The sequence below is a fragment of the Hippocampus guttulatus genome, chromosome 17 (genome assembly GCF_054856545.1).
Source record: "Hippocampus guttulatus isolate MCC_2025c chromosome 17, RoL_Hgut_1.0, whole genome shotgun sequence".
Lineage (NCBI taxonomy): Eukaryota > Metazoa > Chordata > Actinopteri > Syngnathiformes > Syngnathidae > Hippocampus > Hippocampus guttulatus.
Genome location: NC_141277.1, coordinates 10,681,697 through 10,705,865, shown reverse-complemented (window position 1 = coordinate 10,705,865; position 24,169 = coordinate 10,681,697). Strand labels below are relative to the sequence as shown.

Below are 24,169 nucleotides of genomic sequence, written 5' to 3'. Positions count from 1 at the left end.
ATTCACTATTAGGGCTCCATCAAATCTGTTTTTACAGTGCTGTCAAAACAAAGCTGCCCTCTTCTCAAATTCCACATTTCAAATTTATTTTGGAGGAGGTAGAAATGTTTTGGGGTCATGAGGCGATGCCCTTCAATCTCCTCATTTCATGGAGACGTCTACTAAAGACATTGAGTCAGTGCCGCGCGTAACTAGCACGTGGCTGAATCTCCACTCTAAATTTGGTACATTGTTACTCATTGAAGTATATCATTGTGCATCTACTGTAGTGTACTGTACTGTTGCTGTGATGCAGATCAAGTGCCATCGATGTTTATATTTTGCCCACCATTTGAATTACGCTAGGCATGTATGATACACGCTTAGCGTAATTTAAAAAAAAAGCAGTCAATCAAATGAAAACAATGAAATGTGCAGAGGTAATTGTGATCAGCAGTATTCATTGTTATTAGTAGGACCTAAAGAGCATTACTCCCAGAATTTCAACATAGCATCTATAACTTGTAAGAGCCATGGTCGATGCATGTGCAACACTTTATGCAAATGCTAACATATATTTAATGTTTCTATTTCGAAATTTTTTCAACATGCCACAATGTCCCTTCAAGGTTTGGTATCTTTTTTAGGTTGTGTGTTGTGTCTATACAACACTTGTTTTAGTTTTTAGAAAGATTTTTGAGCAAGCAAAGCAAAAAAAAAAAAAAGAAAGAAAAAAAAAACCTTGATCAAATCGGATTTCATGTAATTCTTAGTAGATCAGTGGGGCTCACACATCACAACATTATTCCAAATTCAGGAATTTCATCAATGTTTCAACAGCATTGAACATCTAAAGGCAACATTCTTGGAAAATGTTTACGACAACAATCCCCACTTATCTAACCCCGCTAGAAAAGCTATCCAGAAATATGCAGTAATCACAAATGATAGAGACATTGTCATTTTTTAATTGAGTCAGAATTTGTTTTTGTTGTTTTAAATTCTCATATTGATTATTTCCCTCTATTTCCAATTTAGTCCAGCAGAAAGTAGTCGGTTTGGGTCATCAGGAAACCTGAGTCAGACCAGCTCTCAGCTGAGTGAGATCGGTCACGAAAGCACCGGAGGCTCTGAACTCGAAGAATCCTTCCACTCCTATCACAGCACGAGCATCTATCCCTCCTCAATCGGACATTTGACAACCAACGCACAGTCTGCCGTTGGCCAAAAGGTTCTAGCTCAGCCGTCCTTCAACACGCGACAACACTTGCAAAATGAAACTCCAACAGAGAAAGTGTTCTCAAAACTTCAAAGGTATGTTTTTCTTCAACAACAATGTTTAACGAATACCTAAAAAAATATGTATTTGTCCGGTAATTGCTCTTATTCACGCTCATAAATTCATGTGTCCCAGGTTTCATGATGAAGGGTCACCTTTACCGTTTTCTCCATCCAGAGTTCGTTGGTTGAGAGCGATCAATAAAGTCAGGGTTCAACTTCGGGAGGTATGTTTTTTTTATTTATTTATTTATTTATTTATTTTTTTAATGCAAGTATGTCATCATTCTTCCTCTACCATTCATACTGCAAATAGAAATTTCCCTCTTTCATTATTCCATCCATCTGTTTTCTATACTCATCGAAATTATTTTATGATTATTCATTATAATCCTTCAAGGATAAAATTTTACATGTATCCCACATCATTCTTTTGACAGTGTAACAGGACAGGTATTTGATTAACAAAGGTTACATTTTACTGTACATTATCAACTAAATTTAAAAAAAAGTATGAAATAAAAACTCATGAAAAATGCAAAATGATGAAAACTTAAGTTTCCACACCATACATAATGGGGTAGGTTGCAGGAAGCGTAACTACTTCGTACTCTGTAAACAAAGACAGTGCAGCTCAGCCTCTGGCTTACAGACGTTATGGCTCAAAGGAATACTTTTGGTAGTGTCTCAAGCTCAGTTGAAAATAAATATCAGCACAGCACGAAAAAAAACAACAACAACACACACCACAGAGCTACTTTCTTTCTAGTGATCATTTTTATAAGATAGTAATTCAGAATGTTCAAACTGTTATTGTTGCAGTTGTCTGGATCGTTTATTTCATTGTTTATTTATTAAAAAGAAGGCAAACTATTGCTTTCCTAAGAGGAGATCAGAGCCGAGACGGTGTACCTTGACTGTATTGTATGCAAATTCATCCATCCATTTTCCGAACCGCTTGATCCTCACTAGGGTCACGGGGGGTGCTGGAGCCTATCCCAGCTGTCTTCGGGCAGTAGGCGGGGGACACCCTGAATCAGTTGCCAGCCAATCGCAGGGCACACAGAGACGAACAACCATCCACGCCCACACTCACACCTAGGGACAATTTTGAGTGTTCAATCAGCCTGCCAAGCATGTTTTTGGAACGTGGGAGGAAACCGGAGCACCCGGAGAAAACCCACGCAGGCCCGGGGAGAACATGCAAACTCCACACAGGGAGGCCGGAGCTGGAATTGAACCTTTGCACTGTGAAGTCGACGTGCTAACCACTGGACTACCGGGCCGCTGTATGCAAATTGACATTTAATTTTACTATAAATTGTCATGTCCATCCCTAGTTGCTTAATGACGTAGTCTGAAAGGCATTTTTATAATTTGAGCATCACATTTAAAAATATGATGCATGTCTGCAAAGGCCATTTTTGAACAAGATATTTTCCGAGTCATTACTCAACTGTTTCATATCCAAGAAGAATTAGAATAAGTATTCTCGATTCTATTGCACGATGATTACGGCATACCCATACAGGTTTTCATGGAAAATTAAGTACACACCCGACGCTGAATATAAATAAGAAATGTGGCAGCACCTGATACAGCGATAAGACTGAGACTCAACCTCAAATCTTCTCTGTGCTGAATTACGCTGCCAGAGGGGAGTGAGAAAGCAGCGAGAGCACAAAAGGGTGGGGAATCTCGGGATAGTGGCATTATCATGTGATGTGTAAACTGCTTTCCCCAATCGTCTGACATAACAATCCAGTAGGATCAATGTGGAAACTCGATCCTCAACAAGTTTAAGAATAGTCTTTAAACCGGGCACACCAACAAATCCATTGTACAGCTGTGGAGGATACCGTCACATCAGTTAAATGGATCCCCCGTGATGAATCTGAATCGGGTTCTTCTTCGTTTATTTTTCCACCTCCCAGTAGAAGGTAAGGGTTTTTTATTTATTTATTTTTGAAGTTGCAGATCCATTTTACAGTTATATACTTATTCAGTATTACTATACTGTATATGTATTCGTGAATGAGGTATTTTATTTATCTGTAACATATTAATTGTTATTGTTTCATACAGAGTCTTCTGTAAGCACAATATGAATCACTGGACATACAGTATGAATTTAAAAAACATCACCATTCAAAATGTCATTTGATTGGCTCATGTAAGTTGGTAATTGTGAATACGTAATGCCATGAAATATATATATTTTTTCACTTTTGTACTGATCAATGTTAACTGTGGTATCGAAAAAGGGTTGGACCAGAGCAATCCAGTAAAGCAGCTGGTATAGCTGAAACAGGACATGAAGCACAGACATTTGACTTGTCATCTAATTGCTGTGTTCCCAAAGCATTGCAATTACAGAGATCAAAGCAGCTGCATGCAAGTTGTGAGCCTGATAGAATGTATCTCTACACTGCTGCCAGCCTACCCTATTGGAGATTGTCTATTCCAGGAATTTCCTATTTGATGTTTGTTTGTTTGTTTGTTTTTTTTTTAGTCTCAAGACCTAGGAATTAGGAATTTGGTACCTGGCAAAATTAAAATAAAATTTGTGTTGCCCAGCATCTGCATTGCATACATGTATGGTTAAGAATACGAGACGTTGGAAAGCCATTGCTTGTTGATGATCAACTCATCATTTTCCAGCGTCTTACTCTTAGAATTCACCCACGGCCCATTTTGGGTGCCTATCCTAAGTTTGGGGAACTCTGGTCTCTACTCTCTAAGGTACAATTAAAAAAATAATAAATATTGGCTCTGAATTTTCTGAAGGAAATTGAATTTTGTTATACTTGCAAACATCGAGTTTAAGTCAATGCTTTAGTATTGTTACTATTTTGCTAATAATCATAGAACTGATTTTCTTTTGTCTGACCTTGCCAGGTGCAGAAGATGATTGCTTACATTAATCGGAAGATGTATTGCTGTGGAATCGCAGTGTTTTTTTCCTTCAAGCGGACATAGCTAAGCAAGAGCGTCACTTCATGGAGATGTTCCCCAAAGGACGCCTCGATGGACAAGATGAGCACAACATAAAAGTAGTTCACGTTCTTCCGCAATCCCCCATGGGTCTCCTGGTGGAACAAAGTTTCAACATACCGCCCCAGAACAACACACTGGAGGCCAATCAGTCCTTTACTCAATCACGAATGAACAGCTGTTCTGATTCTGAGTCTGGGATTTCTGCTGTGAAAGATACTCATATACCTCATATAATAAAAAATATCCAGATTGAGGAAACTAAACAAGACGAGGACCAAGGCTCGAATAATATAGTGGATCATATCCTGAAAGAGCTGAAAGGCATAAATAAGATCCAGGAGGAAATATCAGACCTGAGGCAGTATCTAACGTCTGTACGAGGTTCAGTGGATGAAGTGTCTTGTTGTGTTGATGCAGTGCTAAGTGAAATTGATGAGTTATACTCTGGAGCTTCTGCTGCACCTCACTGTAGTCCAGTTTCTCAAACGCGTAGAACCAGGCGAGGAAGCCTGGGAAGACAGAATGCTGTAACGTCACCTCTCAAAAGAGACACTGCTCTACCGCCTGATTGGAAAAAACATGGAAATATTTCTGGTGGTTTACCGTCTCATAGAACTTCCAAGCAATCGACTCTCAGTCACCTTGCCCACCAGTCCAACCAACAACCAGTCCAAGAGATGGCATTGCAAAGCTCAAATATACAAGTTCTTTGTGCTGCAAAACAAGAGCTCCTTTGTCTTCATCAATGTCAGGACTACCGAAGTAACCACACTTTGTCATCCTGTCCTTGCTCAGATGCAGGATTTCTTTGTGCTGACCCAGAGCTTGACAGGTGGCCTGCTGATTATCAACAGTTCAATATCTGTGGGGAGGGAGATTGGAGTGAGGGTGAAGTCTCCTCTGCAAACAGTGAAGAATTACATGTTTGGGACTACTGTTGTACAGAAACACAAAGCAGCACACCGGGTCATTCTTCACACGCTAGTTCTGAACACCTCTCATTACTTTTTGGAATTCATTACAACTCTCCGTCATGTTCTCCTAGTTTGGACAACAGAAATAAAGGACTACAGAAGGATGAAACAGATTTGGCATGTGTCTGTTCCGTTCAGTACCCCTACTCACAGAAGTCAGGGTACGACGACATGGAAGCTTGTGCAAAAGCAGAGGGAGAGTGTTCCTCCATGAATTTTTCCAATGAGCTGTTGACAGACGGTGAGGGTGGTCACCTGGAGCCTCATTCACTGTGCAATGACTATCCACCATCTGGTGACACTCATGAACTGGGATTAGCAGAGAGTTTGGAGAGGGACTGGGACTGGACAGATCACAGCATCTCAATAGATGATGGAGGAGAATCTTTGTCACAACATTCTGTTGAGATTTCTCAGAGGTTAGGATTTGATATTCCAACTTTTAGCAAGGCGGTACTAAGTTTTAGGTCTTCTGTAAAGGGGGCGCTGAAACAGTTTGACGTGCTCAACCCTGACAATTTGGAAGATGATATCTCAGAAGCATCTCTGTGCCTCATTACATGTGCCGATGAAGCAACAGAGTCGATCATCGCTGCTTGTCACACAGAAAAAGTGTCCAACAATCACACTTCATGTGTCCCCACCAATGATGACAGTGAGACCTTAGACTTTAGGGATTATGGACAGATACTGGAGAAAGAGTCATGTTCACCTCAAGCATTGCACCAAGAGGCAGGCCACACTCTGTCAACTGAAACAAACAGAAAGGATATTGAGGTTTTACAAAGCAAAGAAGAATATCAAATTAAATTGGAAACGTCCGGGCTTTACCTGAAACCAAATTCTTGCCTGGTCATCCAGTGTGAGAGTCCATTGGATGCATCGCCCAGTTCAGACAAAGTACCCTTCGGTTCTCCAAGTGAAATCAACAACGTTGAGGAGGTCGGAAAACCTACCGATGCCAATCACAAAGCACGTATAGCGAAGTTCCAGCGCATTCTTCGAGAAAAGAGGCAGATTCATCAGAGGCTGTCCCAGTCTACGCAAGGTTCTCAGGGGTCTTGTGGTTCTCAAGGTTCTCAAGGATTCCGATCTCAGGAGACATGTATTAAAGGTAATTTTATATATATACAGTCAAACCTCGGTTTTCATCCATAATCCGTTCCAGAATGCTGTTCGAAAACCGAAATTGTTCGAAAACCGAAACCACGCTCTTTTAAAAAAAAAAAAATTAAATCTTGAACACGTCTGCTCACAATGGAAAGCGACACGAGGAAGCGTCACTTCCTCGTCTACCTGAGGAAGCGTCATTTCCTCGTGTAAGGAAGGCGAGAAATCAAGTGGTGCATTCAAGTGCGCTCAGTTTGTTCGAGAACTGAAATTTGATTGTCATCCGAGGCATAAAAAATTCGAAATTTTTGGTCAAAAACCGAATTGGTCGAGAACCGAGATGTTTGAAAACCAAGGTTTGACTGTGTGTGTGTGTGTGTGTGTGTATATATATATATATATATACATGTGTGTGTGTGTGTCTGTGTGTACGTGTTGAAAATGAAATGCATCTTAATGGCACACATTGAAAATGTACACATTTGCCAATTTTGATTTAAAGTCATGGGATTTTCCTTACTTTCTCCACAGAAACTGTGCAAGAAGAAGATCAGGTTGCTCCTGTTCTATTAACTCCATATTAAAGTTTTAAAAAAGCATTTTTCTTTTTATGCCCCATTTTACTTTTTATGCTGCCCCCCCCCCCCCCCCCCCCCACACATCAACTCTTGTCACTGCGCTTATTGATGGATTACACTGTAGAAAGTCTTTACACCGAATTTAAAGTGTGGAATCATTTTGGTGACTGTGAGGAATCAATCTGTTTGTGAAACTGTTTCAACAAATGTATAGTTTGTGCAAATGTCTTTCATTATTTATTTAATCATTAAACATGCTTATACAGTTGAATGTTTTTTGTTTGTTTGGTTGTGTTTTTGTGTGGTATTCCATCTAAAATCAGAAAAGTGAAACTCAACCAAATGCATGTTTCATTCCTCCCCGTCTCAAAACTTAATTGGATTTTTTTAACCTTTGCAAATGTTCTCACTACTCATATTTTAAATCTCGCAGGTTTGTCATGACGAATCCAGTGTAAGACAGGCCTGGGTAAAACCAAGGTAAGTCAAACAGTGTTGGAAACATTTGTTTGAAAGTCTATGAATTATAGCCCTATTTTAAATTAAGTGCATTACGTTTTGGATTTGGGCTGTAATGATGTACCTTTCTAATCTAAAAGTTGATGATAATAATAATAATAATAATCAAACTCCATTCGCAAATGTGTTGTTTTTGTCTGACAACAGTGGTGGACCGGGGCTTTATGGGATTGACAGCATGCCAGACCTTCGTAAAAAGAAGCCTATCGCCTTGGTTAGCGATGTGGTCAGTAGATACATATTCCTGTTTGTTTGTTTTTTTGTTTGTTTTTTTAAACTCGTCTAGTGTGTGTGCGTGTGTGTGTATCCTGTACATGTTATTGGTCTTTTGACTGCATGGTTTGTACTTTTTGTGAGTTCATTTTCATGTTTGGGAGCCCAGCTATTTATTGGTTTTGAGATTTGATGAGAGTGTTATCATTGAAACGCATATGAAAACAAGCTGCTAATTTTTCTCTCCCTCCTCTCTTAAACCTGAAACTATTCCCCACAACTCTCTTGAATGCATTCTATCTGCCTGGTCAGGCTATGGTAAGTTATTAGAATCCAGTAAAATATCAAGTTGGATAAACAAAACACGACTTGCCTCTAACCAAAATAACCGCAGCATGTTGTTCTTTTCTCTTTAATTGGAGCCTTCGTGTGATTTAGAAATGAATGCATTTACATGCATCTTTTCATTGACACTGGATAACATGTCTTTTTGTCCCTAAACGACTTTTTTCATGACGATTTAAAAAATATTTACTTTTTTTCTAGCACATGAGATGTTTGAGATTTCTATTTTGAGTTTGAAGTTTTTAAGATTACAATGCTTCGCTTTCTTCTTATTATTATTATTATTATAACCAGTGTTATTTAAAGATGCTTTCCCACAAAAAAATTCCACTCCTCCACACAAGGGCAACGTTTTTGGTAGCCTTGTGTTAAAGAATTAAAAACTTACTATGGTCACTGAAATAATAAAAAAAACATGGCAGTTGTGGTAATTGCCTAATTGCATCGTGCAAAGCCGCAAAGCCCCTTGGACAATGTACTTGGGACAGACTAAATAAACAAAGCTGGGGCTTTATTTTTATTTATTTATTTATTTATTTTAACCAAGTCACATCATCTTTACATGTCAACGAGAACATTCCAAGAACAGAATACTGTTCCTAAAATTAAACCCGGAGGAGGCGCTGTTATGTTCCGGGGCTGCTTTACTACTTCCGACCGGTCTTTGGTCTGTGCAGGATATAATGAAATCTCGAGACTATGAGGACATTCTGGGGCATTCCCCGTTGTCAGAAACCTTGGTCTGAGCAACATTCCAGGATAATGGCCCAAACTCACCGTAAAACTCACCTACAAATGGCTAAGAACAAAACATTCTGTCCTAGCCATCTGCCACTCCAGATGAAAATCCAACTGTGCATCCGCGGAAGGAGCTGGAACTTACATCTAGGCGAAGGCACACTCTGTAACCTGAGAGAGCTGGAGCAATTTGCACAAGAGTTGTTCCAAAATAACGACACATGTAAGGCTCATTAAGAGTTACCAAAGTCATTTGATTGCATTGATCTCCTAAAAAGGATGTGCAACAAAAATTTAAATAAAAAAAAAAAAGGCTAAAAGCAATGCCAATTTTTTGCAACTTTATTTGTAGTGTTTACCTTTGCCAGTTTATTTCAGTGACCACTGTATTTTTTTAAATCGTTATTATTATTTTTTTTTTCTGTCATGGCATATCGCCAATTTTGCCGATGTGTTTATGGGCTTGCATCGTTCCACAAAATGAACAACAATGACCCCGAATAAACTAACACTCTCATGGCTCTTTGTTTTATATATCCAACTTAACACTTCATCGTAATCCTCACTTCTGTAGTTCCTTTAACCTAATATTTCTCACAGTGACTTTCTGACCATTGGGTAATGCCCTGGGGAAAATGACAAACCTACCCTTTCAAACCTTCCACCTCCCTCAAAACACTGGCCTCCGTTTTAGTAATCTCGCACAGTTTGGTTTGGTTGTGGGTTATGAATATATGTGTTTATAAATACTGTTTGTTAAACGATTACCATAACATTCTCCTTGTTCTCCAGTCCCTTGTCCAAGCTCGTAAGGCAGGCATCGCATCTGCGATGGCTGCGCGATCTTCCATCAAGGATGAGGAGCTGGTGAGCTCGACAAAAATGAGATTGAGGTCAAGAGTTTCCACCATTATTCTGTTAACGTTACTATTTTCTCTCTCTGCTTCCGGAACAAAACAGAAAAACCACGTGTACAAGAAAACCCTTCAAGCGCTGATCTACCCAATATCATGCACCACACCACATAACTTTGAAGTGTGGACCGCCACAACGCCCACGTATTGTTATGAGTGTGAGGGGCTGCTGTGGGGAATTGCGCGACAAGGCGTCCGCTGCTCAGAGTGTGGTGTCAAGTGTCACGAAAAGTGTCAGGAACTGCTGAATGCTGACTGTCTGCAACGTGAGTATGTGTACAATTTGCCATTTTCGCTTTATATTTCCGTACTCACACACTCTTTAACTGGTTCATGACTAGGCGCTGCCGAGAAGAGTTCTAAACATGGAGCTGAGGACCGCACTCAGAATATCATCATGGCAATGAAGGACAGAATGAAGATCAGGGAAAGGAACAAACCTGAAATTTTTGAACTTATCAGGGAAGTTTTTATTATCAGCAAAACTCTTCATTCTCAGCAGATGAAGGCAATCAAACAAAGCGTACTAGATGGTACGTCAAAGTGGTCTGCCAAGGTCACTATCACAGGTGGGCCCATAACTAGAACTAAAATAATTTCACCAGAAATGATGAAAACATATCATGCAATAGAAATAACTGACAATGGATTATTTTCTTTTCTTCCTCATCTTTTTTCCACCAATATTCTAGTTGTTTGTGCCCAAGGACTTCAGGCAAAGGATAAGACAGGATCCAGTGATCCGTATGTCACAGTGCAGGTGGGCAAGACAAAGAAGAGGACCAAGACCATCTATGGCAACCTCAATCCAGTGTGGGAGGAGAAATATCACTTGTGAGTAACAATTTTATCTTGGTTAATCCGGCCAAATGAGTGAATTTGAGACATTTTCTTTTGCATGTATTCATTCATTCATTTACCTTTCCATTAGTGAATGCCACAATTCGTCAGACAGAATCAAGGTGCGGGTGTGGGATGAGGATGATGACATCAAGTCAAGAGTTAAGCAACGTCTTAAGAGAGAATCTGATGATTTCCTTGGCCAGAGTATTATTGAAGTCCGAACACTGAGTGGAGAAATGGATGTCTGGTACAATCTGGGTCAGTGTATTTACTGTACATTGAAAGAAAATGGAAGATTGATTGTTGAATTGGTGCTTGTTTTTGTTTTTTTGTTTTTGTACTCTGTGAAGTTGTGCAGCCCCTTATTTTAAGTCTCTATATAATATACAGTATTGAAAGAGGGGGCTCACTGTCATTCACTCGAGTGGACTCGGTGGGGTGCCTGCTACTTGCAAAAAGAAATTACCACAAGCTTTACTATTTCATCCAATTGGTATATATGAACTTGTAAATATGGTTAAGTGCTGCTGTAAAGCACAATATACTGTATGTATGGTGTAGTTTTATGACGGCAGCCGGCTCGGCCAGCTTTCTTGCTCGCTTAAAACCACAAAATGGGCTTGTGCAGTTGAGTTACTTGCTGCATCGCTTAAAGAAGGGCCGACATCTGTCGGACAATCAGATCACAGTGAAGTCCGGACCCTCCTCAGGCTATGTTTTCAATCCAGTTTGGTAGAAGTTCAGAGGAAAGATTCCACTCTCACTACATGGCCTTGAAAAAGTGTCAAGGAAAAGCGACCAATAAGGCGGAAACAGGCTGTTTCAAGGTTGAACCGGTACAATAGAAGCAAACACACACACCAAAAAAAAAAAAATAATAATTGTGATAAAACAGGCATGCTACCGAGCTTTAAAATTAACATACTCAACCAACTTAGCAGGACACTGGTGCACTAATGTCATTTATATTGGCATAATTAAGGTGGTGAGAAGATTTTGGAGCAGGAAGAAATTAAGTCATTCAAATACTGATACATTTAACAAAATGTTCCTTTTCTTCATCATCTGGTCCAAAATACGCCAAGAAACCTCTCACCCCCCGCCATCTTTCTCCTCCTTATGTGTGATTATCAAGTAGCCATGCTCGAGTTAGAAATCGACCGTTCCAATGACATGTATGAATTACCCTTAATGGTGAGCTTGTCAGAGCAAATAGCAGGGTTGAATCGCAAGGCGCTCCGCCTACAGAAAAACCCCCGCTCATGTCTTCGGTGAACAGACACAGATCCATACAGCCCACCACTTCTGTATCCCCACCACCCTCACTCTTGAGAGCTTTTATTAGAAGCAACCGCGTGCTCAACAGCTCCATCAAAATGGAACCACTGATGTGCCATGCAAATAGATTTTGAAGAGCTGAGTGTTAACCAGGTTTTCGTCTGGCACCGCATTTGTTTTATCTGACCTAGTTTTGTGTTAAATTACAGAGAAGAGGACAGACAAGTCAGCCGTGTCAGGGGCTATCCGCCTGCAAATCAACGTGGAGATCAAGGGGGAGGAGAAGGTGGCGCCATACCATGTGCAGTATACCTGTTTGCATGAGGTAATTTAATAATTCACAAAGCAGACGGTCAATTTAAAAGACGTCAGTAGTACATCGTGGACACCGCCTGTAGAGCATTCGATTTGTTTAGCTTTTGGAAAGGTCACCGCGCACAACCTTGTTACAACAACTCTTTTGGGGACTAGTATTGCCTCTCTATGCTTGTTTGAGGAGTCAAAACAACAACCTGCACACACAGCACACATCCTTAGCAACTTCACAAAAGCGAACTTCATTACAACTTCAAGAAAATGTTGTTCAATCAGTTTTTGTCTTTCTTGCGAGTGTCAATCAAACATGAAATGTACCTTTGTAAAGGCACTGTTTTTTTTTGGGGGGGGGGGGGGGGTAAAGCCTTTGCAATTAGAGCCCATTAGATTTTACACTTATAGCTGATTTAGTGGCAGAGATGGGAGTAAGTCACATATATTCAGATCTCAAGTCATATCCTTCAGCCTCAAGGTACTTTGGAAAAAACGTCAAGCAAGTTGGGTCAAGTCATTACATTTTAATGCGCAACACACACACACACAAGTGCACACCCACACACACAGGCACACGCCCACACACATAAACATAACTTCCATGAAAAACACTCATTTCTCATTTGGGCCCTTAACCGAAAATGAAAGAAGTTGATGGTGACTTTTAATTAGGCCATGGTCCAATACAGTTTGGGAGAACTTCCACCTAAAGTCAGAGTAGCAGCATTCCATTCCTGAGTACATGAACATTGTCCTATTTGTCACTTAACTGAACCCGATGATTACACTTGACTCATGCACTGAAATGCTTTGGATTGCACTGTATTTCCCAATGGTCTTCTTTCAGTTGAGAACGTTTCCTCCTTTTTCCTTCTTAAGAATGAAATGTCACAATAGAACATGCATACAACGACGACTAATGGATTGAACGCTTTTTATTCCACCTAGAACCTGTTCCACCACTCTACAGATATCCATGGACATGGTGTGGTGAAAATCCCAGAGGCACGCGGAGACGACGCATGGAAAGTTTACTTTGATGACGTGCCACAAGACATCGTGGATGAGTTTGCCATGCGTTACGGAATCGAATCAATTTACCAGGCCATGACGTACGTTTGAGATCACAAATGTGCCATCATTTCACCCGACATTTAGTTCATCCCTCCTCGGCATTGAATATTAGCCTCCAAATGAGTTAAAACTCTGTAAATTATTTGTTGGGTGACTGCATTTCCTGGTAGCTTTCATTCGTCAGCCTAATGCTGCTAGGTTGCTTCTGCACGATTAATGATGCAGATATTTGTGTTGAAACAAACCCCTTGATGGGTAACGGACAAGCTTGAGCATGAATCAAAGTAGTAAGATGCTTTAGCGTTGAATTTGTCATTTAGTTTCCTATGCTGCTATTTGCAGGCACTTTGCTTGCCTGTCTTCTAAATACATGTGCCCCGGGGTTCCTGCGGTGATGAGCACGCTGCTCGCCAACATCAACGCCTTCTACGCTCACACAACCGCCTCCACCAATGTGTCCGCCTCTGACCGTTTTGCGGCCTCCAATTTTGGGGTTTGTACAGACACACACAGACACAAATACCGTATTTTCCACACTATAAGGCGCACCTAAAAGCATTCGGTTTTCTCAAGTGTGCCTTATAATCCAATGTGCCTTATATATGGATCAATATTCAGAGTTCTTGGACGTAGTATTTTAAAGGTTCTGTAAAGCGCTTTCTGACTGTTGCAGCGGTTGTGAACGTGCGATATAAATGAAGCTGTATTGTATTGTATTCCCTTTGGCGTAGCTCCATGTAGTGGATGGATAACACAACCGCAGCCACTATTGTCGCTTGTATTCTCTACGCCAGGGGTCCCCAACCTTTTTTGCCCCACGGACCGGTTTATGTCTGACAATATTTTCAGGAACCGGCATTTAAGGTGTGGCGGAAATAATACAACAGAATAATATGGTATGAGCTGCATGAAAACTGTGGTGTTTTCGAAATATAATAATAAACACAAGGAGCGTCTAATCTGGCCGCAACACTCTGATCGCTATGGTAATGTTTAATGCCTTCAAAATACGATACAACGCAAATTCAAAGTGCATGAAAATGACGACTCACCACAGCCCCAAGCTTGATTTTCTGCAACCAGACGGTCCCATCTCGGGATAATAGGAGACAATGACACCTCAAGTGTGTGGTTTATGTCCAGTCTACTTCGTAATTTTGTTTTAGTCGCCGTTGCTGCAGAAACACCCCGCCTCACACAGGTAGGATGTCGGAAATAGCAGCAGTGCTATTGTGGCGATCTCAGAGTATTCAGCCATAACTTTAATCCAATTGTCTTGAACGTACTTTTAAGGCCGCCGTCATTTGAGATCTCCAGCAGTTTTTTTACTCATTTTGCGAGCTCCGGCGTTTTGTTTTTAGCGTAATCGGTCACGTGATGGAGAAGCGTGGCTTGACGTGTGTCAAGCGTGACACAGACGGATGTAACGGAGAATCCGGTAATTTTTCAAAATAAAACATCATTCGTATTGCGAAATAAATAAAACGGAATTAAGGCAAGTTCTTTCTGTGCGGCCCGGTACCAAATGCCCTGCGGACCGGCAGTTGGGGACCCCTGCGCTACGCCTTATAATGCAGTACGCCTTATACATGAACACAGTTTTAAAATAGGCCACTCATTGAAAGTGCGCCTTGTAGTCAAAAGTGCCTTACCGTGCGAAAAATACGATACGCTACTCACAAAAAGTTAGGGACATTTGGCTTTCAGGTGAAATATCAGGACGAGCCTAAAATGCATTCAAACCTTTACAGGTGAACTTAATGTGACCTTCGCTAAGCTTTTGACTGCACCAGTCCGATGTTTCAGTACTTTTTGCACAAGTTGCTGTTCTATAAAGGGAGCTTAACGGCAAAATTCACAGCAGGCTTTTGATCTTTGAATGGACCAAAAATGTTCTGGTTCAATTAGAACTGGTGTTTAAACAGTCATCATCATGCTGTTCACATTTTGACATCATGAGACCAAGACGACACCTAACAATGGATCAGCAGTACCTCAAACAGGATGTTTTCAGACAGAAGTGGCCACTGAGTTTAGAGTGTCATCAGCACACCACTCAACTCCAGGAACGTTGAAGGGAGATGAGAGGCACCCAAGTGTCACATCAGACCATGAAACCCAAAACGTTTATGTCAGTGTGGTCTGCGTGCTAGACCACCTGCAAGGGTACCTGACCACACCACCAGACACAGGCGTCACCCTCTTGCATGTGCCAGGGAGCATTTGCAAGGAATCAGTGGGCCTCAGTGCTGTTCTCGGATGAAATTCAATTCATGTTGAGCAGAAATTATGACAACAAGATGTTGGGGACGTCAAGGAGAGCGCTTTGCATCGGCCACTGTTGTCACCAGCCGAGCTTTTTGGTGGTGGCAGTGTTACAGTGTGGGCAGGTGTGTTCAGTCGGTACAGAACTGCCCTATGCTTTGTCAAAAGCCCATATGACCCGAACAGCATTATTAATCCAGCGATTGTGCCCATACATGAACATCAGGGGCCTAATTTCATTTTCATAGATGACAATGCTCCAATTTATTGAAGTCACATCAATAAGCTGGAGACAGTTATGGGAGTCTGGTGCTCCTCAAATGGAATGGCCTGCACTTTCTCCCGACCTGAATCTAATTGAAAACCTGTGGGATCAGCTGAGCCGCCGTACGGAGGCTCGAAACTCTGCACCCCAAAACCTCAATGACCTGAGAAACTTTTGTTTCTATGAATCCGTCAATAAATTTCACCTGAAGAGCAAAATATCCCTAACATTTTGTGAGCGGTGTATGTTTTCACTTTCTATTCTGTTTCAGCTGCGTACAGTATTGATTTGGCTTACACGTTTATGTTCAGTCCGTGTTCTTCTAAAAACCCTCTCAATACGATCTCCTCTCCAGAAAGAACGCTTTATTAAGCTTCTCGACCAGTTGCACAACTCCTTGCGCATTGACCTCTCTACCTACAGGGTAAGAAATAATTACGTGTCATTTTGGTTCTTTTCCACCTTATTTGACTGTCTGCATGTCCAAACTGACAAAGCAATGCATTGCAACATTTTTTGAAACCATACCAAATAAAACTTCATTTCCTCTCCAATGTTGCTACGTAGCCCATTTAGTGAAGTGCGGATTTACTTTCAACTAAAATACATCAAAAACGTTTTTTTTTTTGCTTTTATAGAACCACTTCCCTGCCAGTAACAAGGATCGCCTCCAGGATTTAAAATCCACCGTGGATCTTTTAACCAGCATCACATTCTTCAGAATGAAGGTAAGCGGCTGGCACTCACACACGGTTTTATCTGTCCGTTTTTCAACTTCATACATTGTTGACGAACTTTTTGGGCACTAAATTTCAGTTCAATGTATAAATATAGGCTGAAAAAAAAGACAAACTGAACATGGTTTTGTGTGAGGTATTCTTACTGCCAGTGCTGCTTACACCATATGGTGTTCAGGTCCAGGAGTTACAGTCTCCACCGAGAGCCAGCCAAGTTGTTCGAGACTGTGTCAAGGCTTGTCTCAACTCCACCTATGACTACATCTTCAATAGCTGCCATGATCTGTACAGCCAACAGTACCAACCTGTGGAAATGGTGAGTCACACATTGATTATTAGTCCTTTGTCATGCAATGATCCGGAATGTCCCCGTAGTGACAGTCGAGTGTGGCCTTTATTTATTTATTTATTTTATTTTTTTTATTCAGAGCAAGGAAGATGTCTCTTTGGAGGACCAAGGTCCGAGTATCAAGAACTTGGACTTCTGGCCCAAGCTCATTATGCTCATTGTCTCCATCATTGAAGAGGACAGGAACTCCTACACCCCCGTGCTGAACCAGTTCGTGTCTAACCAGTTGGTCTCAGAATTGATTCGAATTCCTCTATTCGTCTCTTACATTACTTGATATGGATTCTAGGTTTCCTCAAGAATTGAATGTCGGGAAGGTGTCAGCCGAAGTCATGTGGACATTGTTTGCGCAAGACATAAAGTATGCTATGGAAGGTGAGCGACTCTGGGGTTGATTAGCAAAGTTATGCTACCTCGATTTGCTATATCATGATTCACAGTTTCGGCAAGATAAATGTTTTAATTTGATTAAAGTACACTGTATCTTCTTTGGCACTTACGATGCAACATACGCAACCAGTGGCCTCATTTGACGCCTGTTTGGTCAACTCACATTGTTCGTAACGGATGGACTTACTCAACAACAGCCAAAAAGGAAGTGCGGAGAATCGAAAAGTTCCCGACGAGAAAGTACACGATAAAAGCAACAAAGAATGCAGTCACGCAGGCATTTTAAATGCTTCGCCTCTTATCCCAGGAGTGTCCGAGCAATTTTCCGCCGCATAGCAAAGCCGCATCATTCCCCAAAGTGTGTGACAGCTTTTATGTCGTAATTGAGCTCATGTCCCCAAGATATATTCCCATGTGTACCACGGCAGGAGAATAATATCCGTCTCGTACGTTAAAGAATCAAAATGGTGCTCCCTTCTTTTGGCTCTGCGTCTTACCCCGAGTCAGCTTCAACAGGCCGCGGTCTTCCATAGTCCCAAACAGGAGAAGCACAAACACAAATTGGTTGATGGATAAAACGTGTGTGTCTCAGGTGCATGATCGTTACTTCAAATGTCTTTGGTTTCGAAGAGCTCCTTGGCCAATGAAGTCAAATTGGAAACGATACAGCAAGTTAATGGTTCTGTGGATAACATTGACGTATTTCTATCCTATCTTGTTGTTGACCCACTACTTTGCATCGCTTGCTTCTCAGCTGTTGAATTCTCATGCCACCATATCAAGCATCTGTACACTTGCTGTCTTTTTCCTCCTCCAGAACATGAAAAAAACAGACTGTGTAAAAGTACTGACTACATGAACCTGCACTTTAAAGTGAAATGGCTCTACAATGAATATGTCAAGGAGCTACCCAACTTCAAAGATATGGTTCCAGATTACCCATCGTAAGTAATCAATTCACTGATTGGGCAATGCAAAAACAAGTTATGGGCAGGAAGAAAAACAACAACTTTTTTCTCGGTCTAGATGGTTCTTGCCATTTGTGCTGCAGTGGTTGGATGAAAATGAGGATGTATCAATGGAATTTATGCACGGAGCCCTTGAGAGAGACAAAAAAGATGGGGTAAGAGGGCGCAGAACCATTTCGGAATATTTGAGTACAAACTTCTAATCCTCATGCGGAATCTTGACAGTTCCAGCAAACGTCTGAGCACGCTCTCTTCTCCTGCTCTGTGGTGGACATTTTTACCCAGCTCAACCAAAGCTTTGAGATCATCAAGAAACTGGAATGCCCCGACCCTAATGTCATGGCACAATACAGCCGCCGCTTCTCCAAAGTAGGAAACCGTGATTTTATTATAACATGCTGAATTTCAACTCGGCAACCGCATATTGCACGTTATGACATTGTTCATTTTTACGGCATACGTATTTTTCAAGCGATTTGAGATTTGATTCATTTATTTTTAACCATTGTTCGGTCGGCCAGTGTTCCCATTGGGGAGAGAATGTGCAGCGGTATTTTTCTTGCATGAAGGAGAATATTTTAGGACACTTTTTTTTATACCCCCAAACTATAACATGATACCCTTGTGTAATGACTGTGTGTGATTATATTGTCTGAGAAGCTGGCAGGAAATCTCTCGATATAATTTCATTTTTCAAGTTCATTTTTTTTGTTCCTTCCCTTTTCAGACGATCGCCAAAGTTCTTTTGAAGTACAGTGCCATTCTTGACAAGAGTTTTCCTTCCTACGTTGACAAGGAGAAAATCGTAAGTGGGCATTTTACTAAAAAAATTCATCAGGATTGTTTCGATGTTAATCTTCTGCAAAATTTGGAATCAACTCAAATCCATGATTGTAATCTCACTCAAGTCTTTCCTCGTGTGCAGCCCTGCGTCCTGATGAATAACGTGCAACAATTGCGAATCCTGTTGGAGAAGATGTTTGAGTGCATGGGTGCCAAACAGGTATGTGGCTGAGATGGCGCTCAATATAAAACTCCCTCCTGCTCTGTCATAACAACGAAGCATTTTACAAATGCCAAACACGTTTGAGTCAAGCGGGAAAAGACATGAAGAATTTAGGTGTTACCACAGAGCGATCGTTGCTACGAACAGTATTCGTCAAGTAATATGGTTGCGTCGCTCTTTATCAAGACTGTTTAGGAATTTCTTGTTGTGGAAAAAAAGATATTGAGATTATTTCCACGTGTACAGTAGCTGTAGGACTGTGGTCGACTTCCATCTCGTTTTGGCTTCCTGTTTGAATCCCGAGCGAGTGTCGTTCTCTAATGTAGAGCTCCTTGTGGCTGCAGTGGTCAGTTCCATGCGAGTCGGTCAGCCATTTTGATTTCAACCAGTGTGTTCAATCTACTTTTAAAGCAAAAGCAGTTGATGGAAGAGGAAGAGGAAATAGCCGAAGAAGAGGTAGGTTGTCAGCACTGTGTGGTTCTGACGGAAAGGAAATTAAAATGTCTTGTCCCATTTTTGTCCGTCTTAAACAGCAGGCGATCACTGCCCATGAGGACGCAGTGGCTCTGGTGCGTACTTGTTCGTACAGTAGTTGTTAAATAGTTGTGGTCGGATTGACAGATAGACATAGTGACTTATTTGGAGTAAGTGGAACATAGTGATGGCACTCGTGTACGTCATCTGTGAGAAAATTAGTCGTGGTCACTGCGCTGTGATGTGGGGGGCGATGAACATTTTTTTTTTCACGCGATGGAGACAGGCTAGCCACTTCATTAGGTACCCTTGCTCAGTTGAATGAAATTCAATACAAGGGCTGTACAAAAAAAATATATATATATAGCCTTTGTGTACTGTTAATTTCTGATTGCCGCTGAGTTCAATTGAACAATTTGTTCATTTTTGTAGTTTTAGTTTGCAGTTACAACTGTGGATTCAAAATCCAATTCAAAAATGAGGCATATTTTCGTTTAATAATAGCTCTGGTCTTGGATCTCATTGAATTGGGCGGGTGCATCGAATGACGTGAGCAGTAAAATGGACTGCGTACAGTAAATCAGTGATTGATGATGGACATTTGTAACGTTTTTTTTTTTTGGTTTGTTTGTTTGGGGTCTTGTGAGTTAATTCATTTGGAATGTTTTTGAAATGAAGCCCTTTTTTAAGCTTTCCTCATTATTCAGGCTGCCACCACTTCCATGGAGATACCATGAGGTTTTGTCAACCCCCCCCCCCCCATAGTGCAACAATAAAATGCTAGCATGTCAGGCAAGTTACTGTACTGCATATGCAAACATGTGTGTGATCCATGTTTGCATTGAATTACATGACTCCCCCCCCTCCCGATGCACCATCGTCTTTTGATTCTGGTTTTGGCATTGAGATTTAACATCATCTTTTCACTGCCTCTGTGTCAGTTTGCGGAGAGTGAGGACGAAGAAGAGGAAATAAGGGAGGAAGGGGACAAAATTCAGGTGGAGGTTTGTTGCGGTCTTAAGTGTAGCCCAAATCATTCATGTGAATTGTTTTCCATCCTATTTCTGCTCCCAGTAACATCATTATTACGTTGACAGCTAAACCTCTTGTGGAATTTCACCGGGTGTGTGTGTAATATCATTTCTGGTGACAACAGCCATTAGTCAATCTGTTCCAAGGCCTTTCCTAATATCGCTTCACTCATTTCCTCTGGAAGAGTTTTTGCTGACTACTTTTTTTTGCCTTTTTTTTTAATCTGTGCACCCTCACGCCCTCTCAACTATATTTTGCATTAGACTGACAGGGAGAAGGTGGGTGTCAATATGATTAACTTGCAGCATATTTTTTGAAATGATTAGTGTTTATTGATGTACTAAACCAGGGGTGGGCAAACTTTTTGGCTCGGGGGCCGCATTGACTTTTAAAATTTGACAGAAGGGCCAGGTCAGCACGAGCTATGGTACATTTAAAAAAAAAACTGCATTTGTTGACAGTCCATATCAAACATCAACAGAACAAAAGCATGAAAGTACGGTATTAATATACTTTTTTTAAATGACAAAAGTGTTGTTGATGACCTATTTTAGCCTGTGCATCGCTGCAGATGGGTTGTGATCAGACCAGTAGAAGTAGAGCGATACAGAGGTACTAGGTGGTCGAAAAGATTGCCCTGCCCCCCCGTGTTCTGCAACTTCAAGTCAATGCGCCACCTGGCGGTAAAATGCCTGTCATTACAAGTCCAATTGAAATGAATGCAATCATTCACATCGAACCTTAATTGTGGACCAACCTTCGGCGGGCCGGATTAAAAAGACCAACGGGCCGGATTCGGCCCGTGGGCCGTAGTTTGCCCACCACTGTACTAAACCATTGTCTGACATTGCTACCACGTTAAGCTGGATACTCCAGTAGAGAAGGTAAGAAACACGTCGATCCTTTTTGTCACTTCCATTCCGCCCTGAAGCCTTCCCTCAGTGCCACCTAGCAAAAAAAAAAAAAAAAGTTTGCATATTCCTTCAGTGGTCCTGCATAGTAACTCTTGATTTCAAAAAACACCACATTTATTCAGATGATGCCTTTGGATGGCCGGCTTAGCTCTGCTGTAGAGACATTTTCCTCTTCCTTTTTCCCTTCCCGCAAATGGAAATGTTTTGTAAAATAAAGCAGTATTTTCAACTCGTCGATGAAGATGTGTGCCGTATGTGTTTGCATTCTCTCTCGCTCTCTCTCTCTCCGTTTAGCTAATACTTGCATGTTTTGTGTGTATTCCTTCTGCAGATGGACACTGAGGCAAGTGATCTGCTGAACAACCTGCAAGTGAAGCTCAATAGCGTGCTGGATGAGCTCAGCGGTACATTTGGGAACAGGTAGAACCCCCCCCACGCACATTTCCAAGTACACACTTAGGCCTCACGCTCGATTCCACATGCATCGATGCCAACTTCCGTGTGACACTTCCAGTTTCCAGAGCCGCATCAATGACTGCGTGCGTCAGATGGCGTCTTTGCTATACCAGATAAAAGGGCCGCTCAACGCCAACACGAAAAGCCAAGTGGAGGCCGACTCTGATAACATGCTCCGACCACTTATGGATTTCCTGGATGGGAAGTAAGTGGTTGCACTTTCCTTGCATGATCACCGTAATGGGCCGAAACATTTCATCACATTTTCCTGCATGGCCTCGATTCTACAGGTTGACGCTGTTTGCAACCATTTGCGAGAAGACTGTTTTGAAACGTGTGCTCAAGGAACTGTGGAGGATTGTGATGACCAATTTGGAGAAGACTATTGTCCTGCCCCAGGGCAATGACACCTTCGTAAGTGTATGATTTGCGTTTGGTTAGAATGCGTTATTATGCTGATTTATTTGAGTTGCGGTTGACAAGAAAATGTATCTTGTGCATATTTTTCAGGGTGCGCAGATACTCTCAGCTGCAAAAGAGCTCGGTCAACTTTCCAAACTCAAAGTAAGGCTGCTCCTGATATACTGACTCAATGTCATGACTATTTTTTTTAACACTAGTCTGACTGGAATTTTTCGATAGGATCATATGGCGGGGGAGGCAAAGAGCCTGTCTCCGAGGCAGTGTGCCGTGATGGATGTTGCACTGGACACGATTAAGGTCAGGGTTTTTTTTTCCAATGCATTTCAATGGATCTCACTTATACACTGATTTTCGCACATATTTTGTCCATATTCAAAATGGCATTTTTCCCCCATTCATCTGGTTCGGAAGTTTGTGGTCCTACATCGTCCCCTAGCGGCGATGATGAAAATTGTAGCCCATTCAGCATTTACGTTGCCCATCCCTGGTATCAATAAATGAATCAATAAAAGCAGTAGTAATAAAAGAGTCCGCATTTATTTCTCTGTGCTTTTTATCAGAACCCATTGCCATGTTTGTGCGCTCCGCATAGTGACATGGCCCCCTGCAGACATTATCAGTATCAGTTCATACCAAACAGCAACATGGGAAATAAGCTTTGACGGTCGCTTTTTGTTTTTTTTTTGCAGCAATACTTCCACGCAGGAGGGAATGGTCTGAAGAAGGCCTTCCTGGAAAAGAGTGCCGAGCTGTCCTCACTTCGTCACACCCTGTCCCTCTACACTCAGACCACAGACACACTCATCAAGACATTTGTGACCAGTCAACATGCACAAGGTAAGCTATTGGAAGTAAGATTTCCCCCGAATGAACCTTTAGACGGTGCTGTGACGTCTAGATTTGGTCGGCGTTTTTTAAAAGCTGTTTCCCCACACTTGACTCTTTTTGCTGTCTTCTCTTTATTTCCCATTGCTGCGTATGTGCTAGTGCACAATGGAAAGGGTATTAGGTTAACTCCCAATGAAAAAATACAGCCCAGCAGGGGTAGGTTTCATCACCGTAAAGCATGTGACCTCTCTCACCGCGCACCCCCCATCTCTCTGTCCTGATGCATTTGTTGTCATTAACTCATTCACTCCCAAAGACGTTTTTAAACGTCTTTTCAGACTTGGTCTAGAATTGGCTGGTACTGAATGAGTTAAGTGCCACTAGAGTATTTTAACCATGAACACAACCTCAAAAAGCATCCACATCTTATCCTAACTCAATAGTTGAAATCCTTTTATGTTTTTTTTGGTTTTTTTCAATGGGCAAAGTCATTAATACACCATGTGTTTTTGCATTCAAATAGGTTCAGGTGTGTCCAACCCGATTGGAGAGGTGTCCGTCCAGGTTGAGCTCCACACTCATCCTAAAAGTGGAGAACGCAAAGTTTCCGCCAAAGGTCACAAAGCACTCACTGACCAAATGGCATTATGGCATTTCAAAAAAAAAAAAAGTTTTTGGCCCATCAACTGTCAATGCTCACTTGTTTTGTTTTGGGGTTTGTTTGTTTTTTGCCTTCATTTGCAGTTGTGGCAGCCACTGATTTGAAGTGGCAGACCACTGGAATGTTCCGGCCCTTTGTGGAGCTCACCATGATCGGACCGCACCTCAGTGACAAGAAACGTAAATTCCAGACCAAATCCAAGAACAACAGCTGGTCTCCCAAGTTCAACGAGATCTTCTACTTGTGAGTAGA

The 24,169-nt window shown here is 41.5% G+C and overlaps 2 protein-coding genes across 12 annotated transcripts in view; both read left to right on the top strand.

The window, feature by feature from the left end:
• Positions 1–24,169, top strand: part of LOC147192098 (protein unc-13 homolog B-like) — a 52,798-nt gene that overhangs the window by 26,388 nt on the left and 2,241 nt on the right. For 3 of the 11 annotated variants that reach the window (XM_086135883.1, XM_086135874.1, XM_086135884.1), the window contains 36 exons: positions 1,018–1,293; positions 1,394–1,484; positions 7,350–7,396; positions 7,583–7,661; positions 9,524–9,598; positions 9,692–9,911; positions 9,987–10,214; positions 10,338–10,479; positions 10,577–10,746; positions 11,976–12,091; positions 13,024–13,187; positions 13,492–13,642; positions 16,035–16,103; positions 16,318–16,407; positions 16,595–16,732; positions 16,845–16,975; positions 17,055–17,140; positions 17,973–18,099; positions 18,182–18,278; positions 18,349–18,492; positions 18,851–18,928; positions 19,049–19,126; positions 19,541–19,585; positions 19,663–19,698; positions 20,545–20,607; positions 20,899–20,913; positions 21,499–21,519; positions 21,881–21,969; positions 22,064–22,210; positions 22,296–22,419; positions 22,516–22,569; positions 22,648–22,725; positions 23,118–23,265; positions 23,416–23,472; positions 23,780–23,872; positions 24,001–24,160. In XM_086135883.1, the coding sequence (XP_085992009.1) occupies positions 1,018–1,293; positions 1,394–1,484; positions 7,350–7,396; positions 7,583–7,661; positions 9,524–9,598; positions 9,692–9,911; positions 9,987–10,214; positions 10,338–10,479; positions 10,577–10,746; positions 11,976–12,091; positions 13,024–13,187; positions 13,492–13,642; positions 16,035–16,103; positions 16,318–16,407; positions 16,595–16,732; positions 16,845–16,975; positions 17,055–17,140; positions 17,973–18,099; positions 18,182–18,278; positions 18,349–18,492; positions 18,851–18,928; positions 19,049–19,126; positions 19,541–19,585; positions 19,663–19,698; positions 20,545–20,607; positions 20,899–20,913; positions 21,499–21,519; positions 21,881–21,969; positions 22,064–22,210; positions 22,296–22,419; positions 22,516–22,569; positions 22,648–22,725; positions 23,118–23,265; positions 23,416–23,472; positions 23,780–23,872; positions 24,001–24,160 (3,927 nt within the window). Of the gene's footprint in view, positions 1–1,017; positions 1,294–1,393; positions 1,485–7,349; positions 7,397–7,582; positions 7,662–9,523; positions 9,599–9,691; positions 9,912–9,986; positions 10,215–10,337; positions 10,480–10,576; positions 10,747–11,975; positions 12,092–13,023; positions 13,188–13,491; positions 13,643–16,034; positions 16,104–16,317; positions 16,408–16,594; positions 16,733–16,844; positions 16,976–17,054; positions 17,141–17,972; positions 18,100–18,181; positions 18,279–18,348; positions 18,493–18,850; positions 18,929–19,048; positions 19,127–19,540; positions 19,586–19,662; positions 19,699–20,544; positions 20,608–20,898; positions 20,914–21,498; positions 21,520–21,880; positions 21,970–22,063; positions 22,211–22,295; positions 22,420–22,515; positions 22,570–22,647; positions 22,726–23,117; positions 23,266–23,415; positions 23,473–23,779; positions 23,873–24,000; positions 24,161–24,169 lie in introns of those variants that run through there. The other 8 variants (XM_086135875.1, XM_086135877.1, XM_086135878.1 and 5 more) reach the window with 8 other exon arrangements.
• LOC147192099 (uncharacterized) lies at positions 1,496–7,390 on the top strand. Its single transcript, XM_086135887.1, has 2 exons — positions 1,496–6,342; positions 6,870–7,390. Exons 1-2 carry the CDS (start codon positions 4,257–4,259, stop codon positions 6,920–6,922), a joined length of 2,139 nt encoding a protein of 712 aa, XP_085992013.1. The 5' UTR covers positions 1,496–4,256; the 3' UTR covers positions 6,923–7,390.

What these genes read in the sequence shown, in the direction of transcription:
- LOC147192099 (XM_086135887.1), top strand. Translation starts at nt 4,257, where the DNA reads ATGGAGATGTTCCCCAAAGGACGCCTCGATGGACAAGATGAGCACAAC. An exon ending in TCAGGAGACATGTATTAAAG is followed by an intron (nt 6,343 to 6,869) that starts GTAATTTTATAT and finishes CTTTCTCCACAG; the next exon opens with AAACTGTGCAAGAAGAAGAT.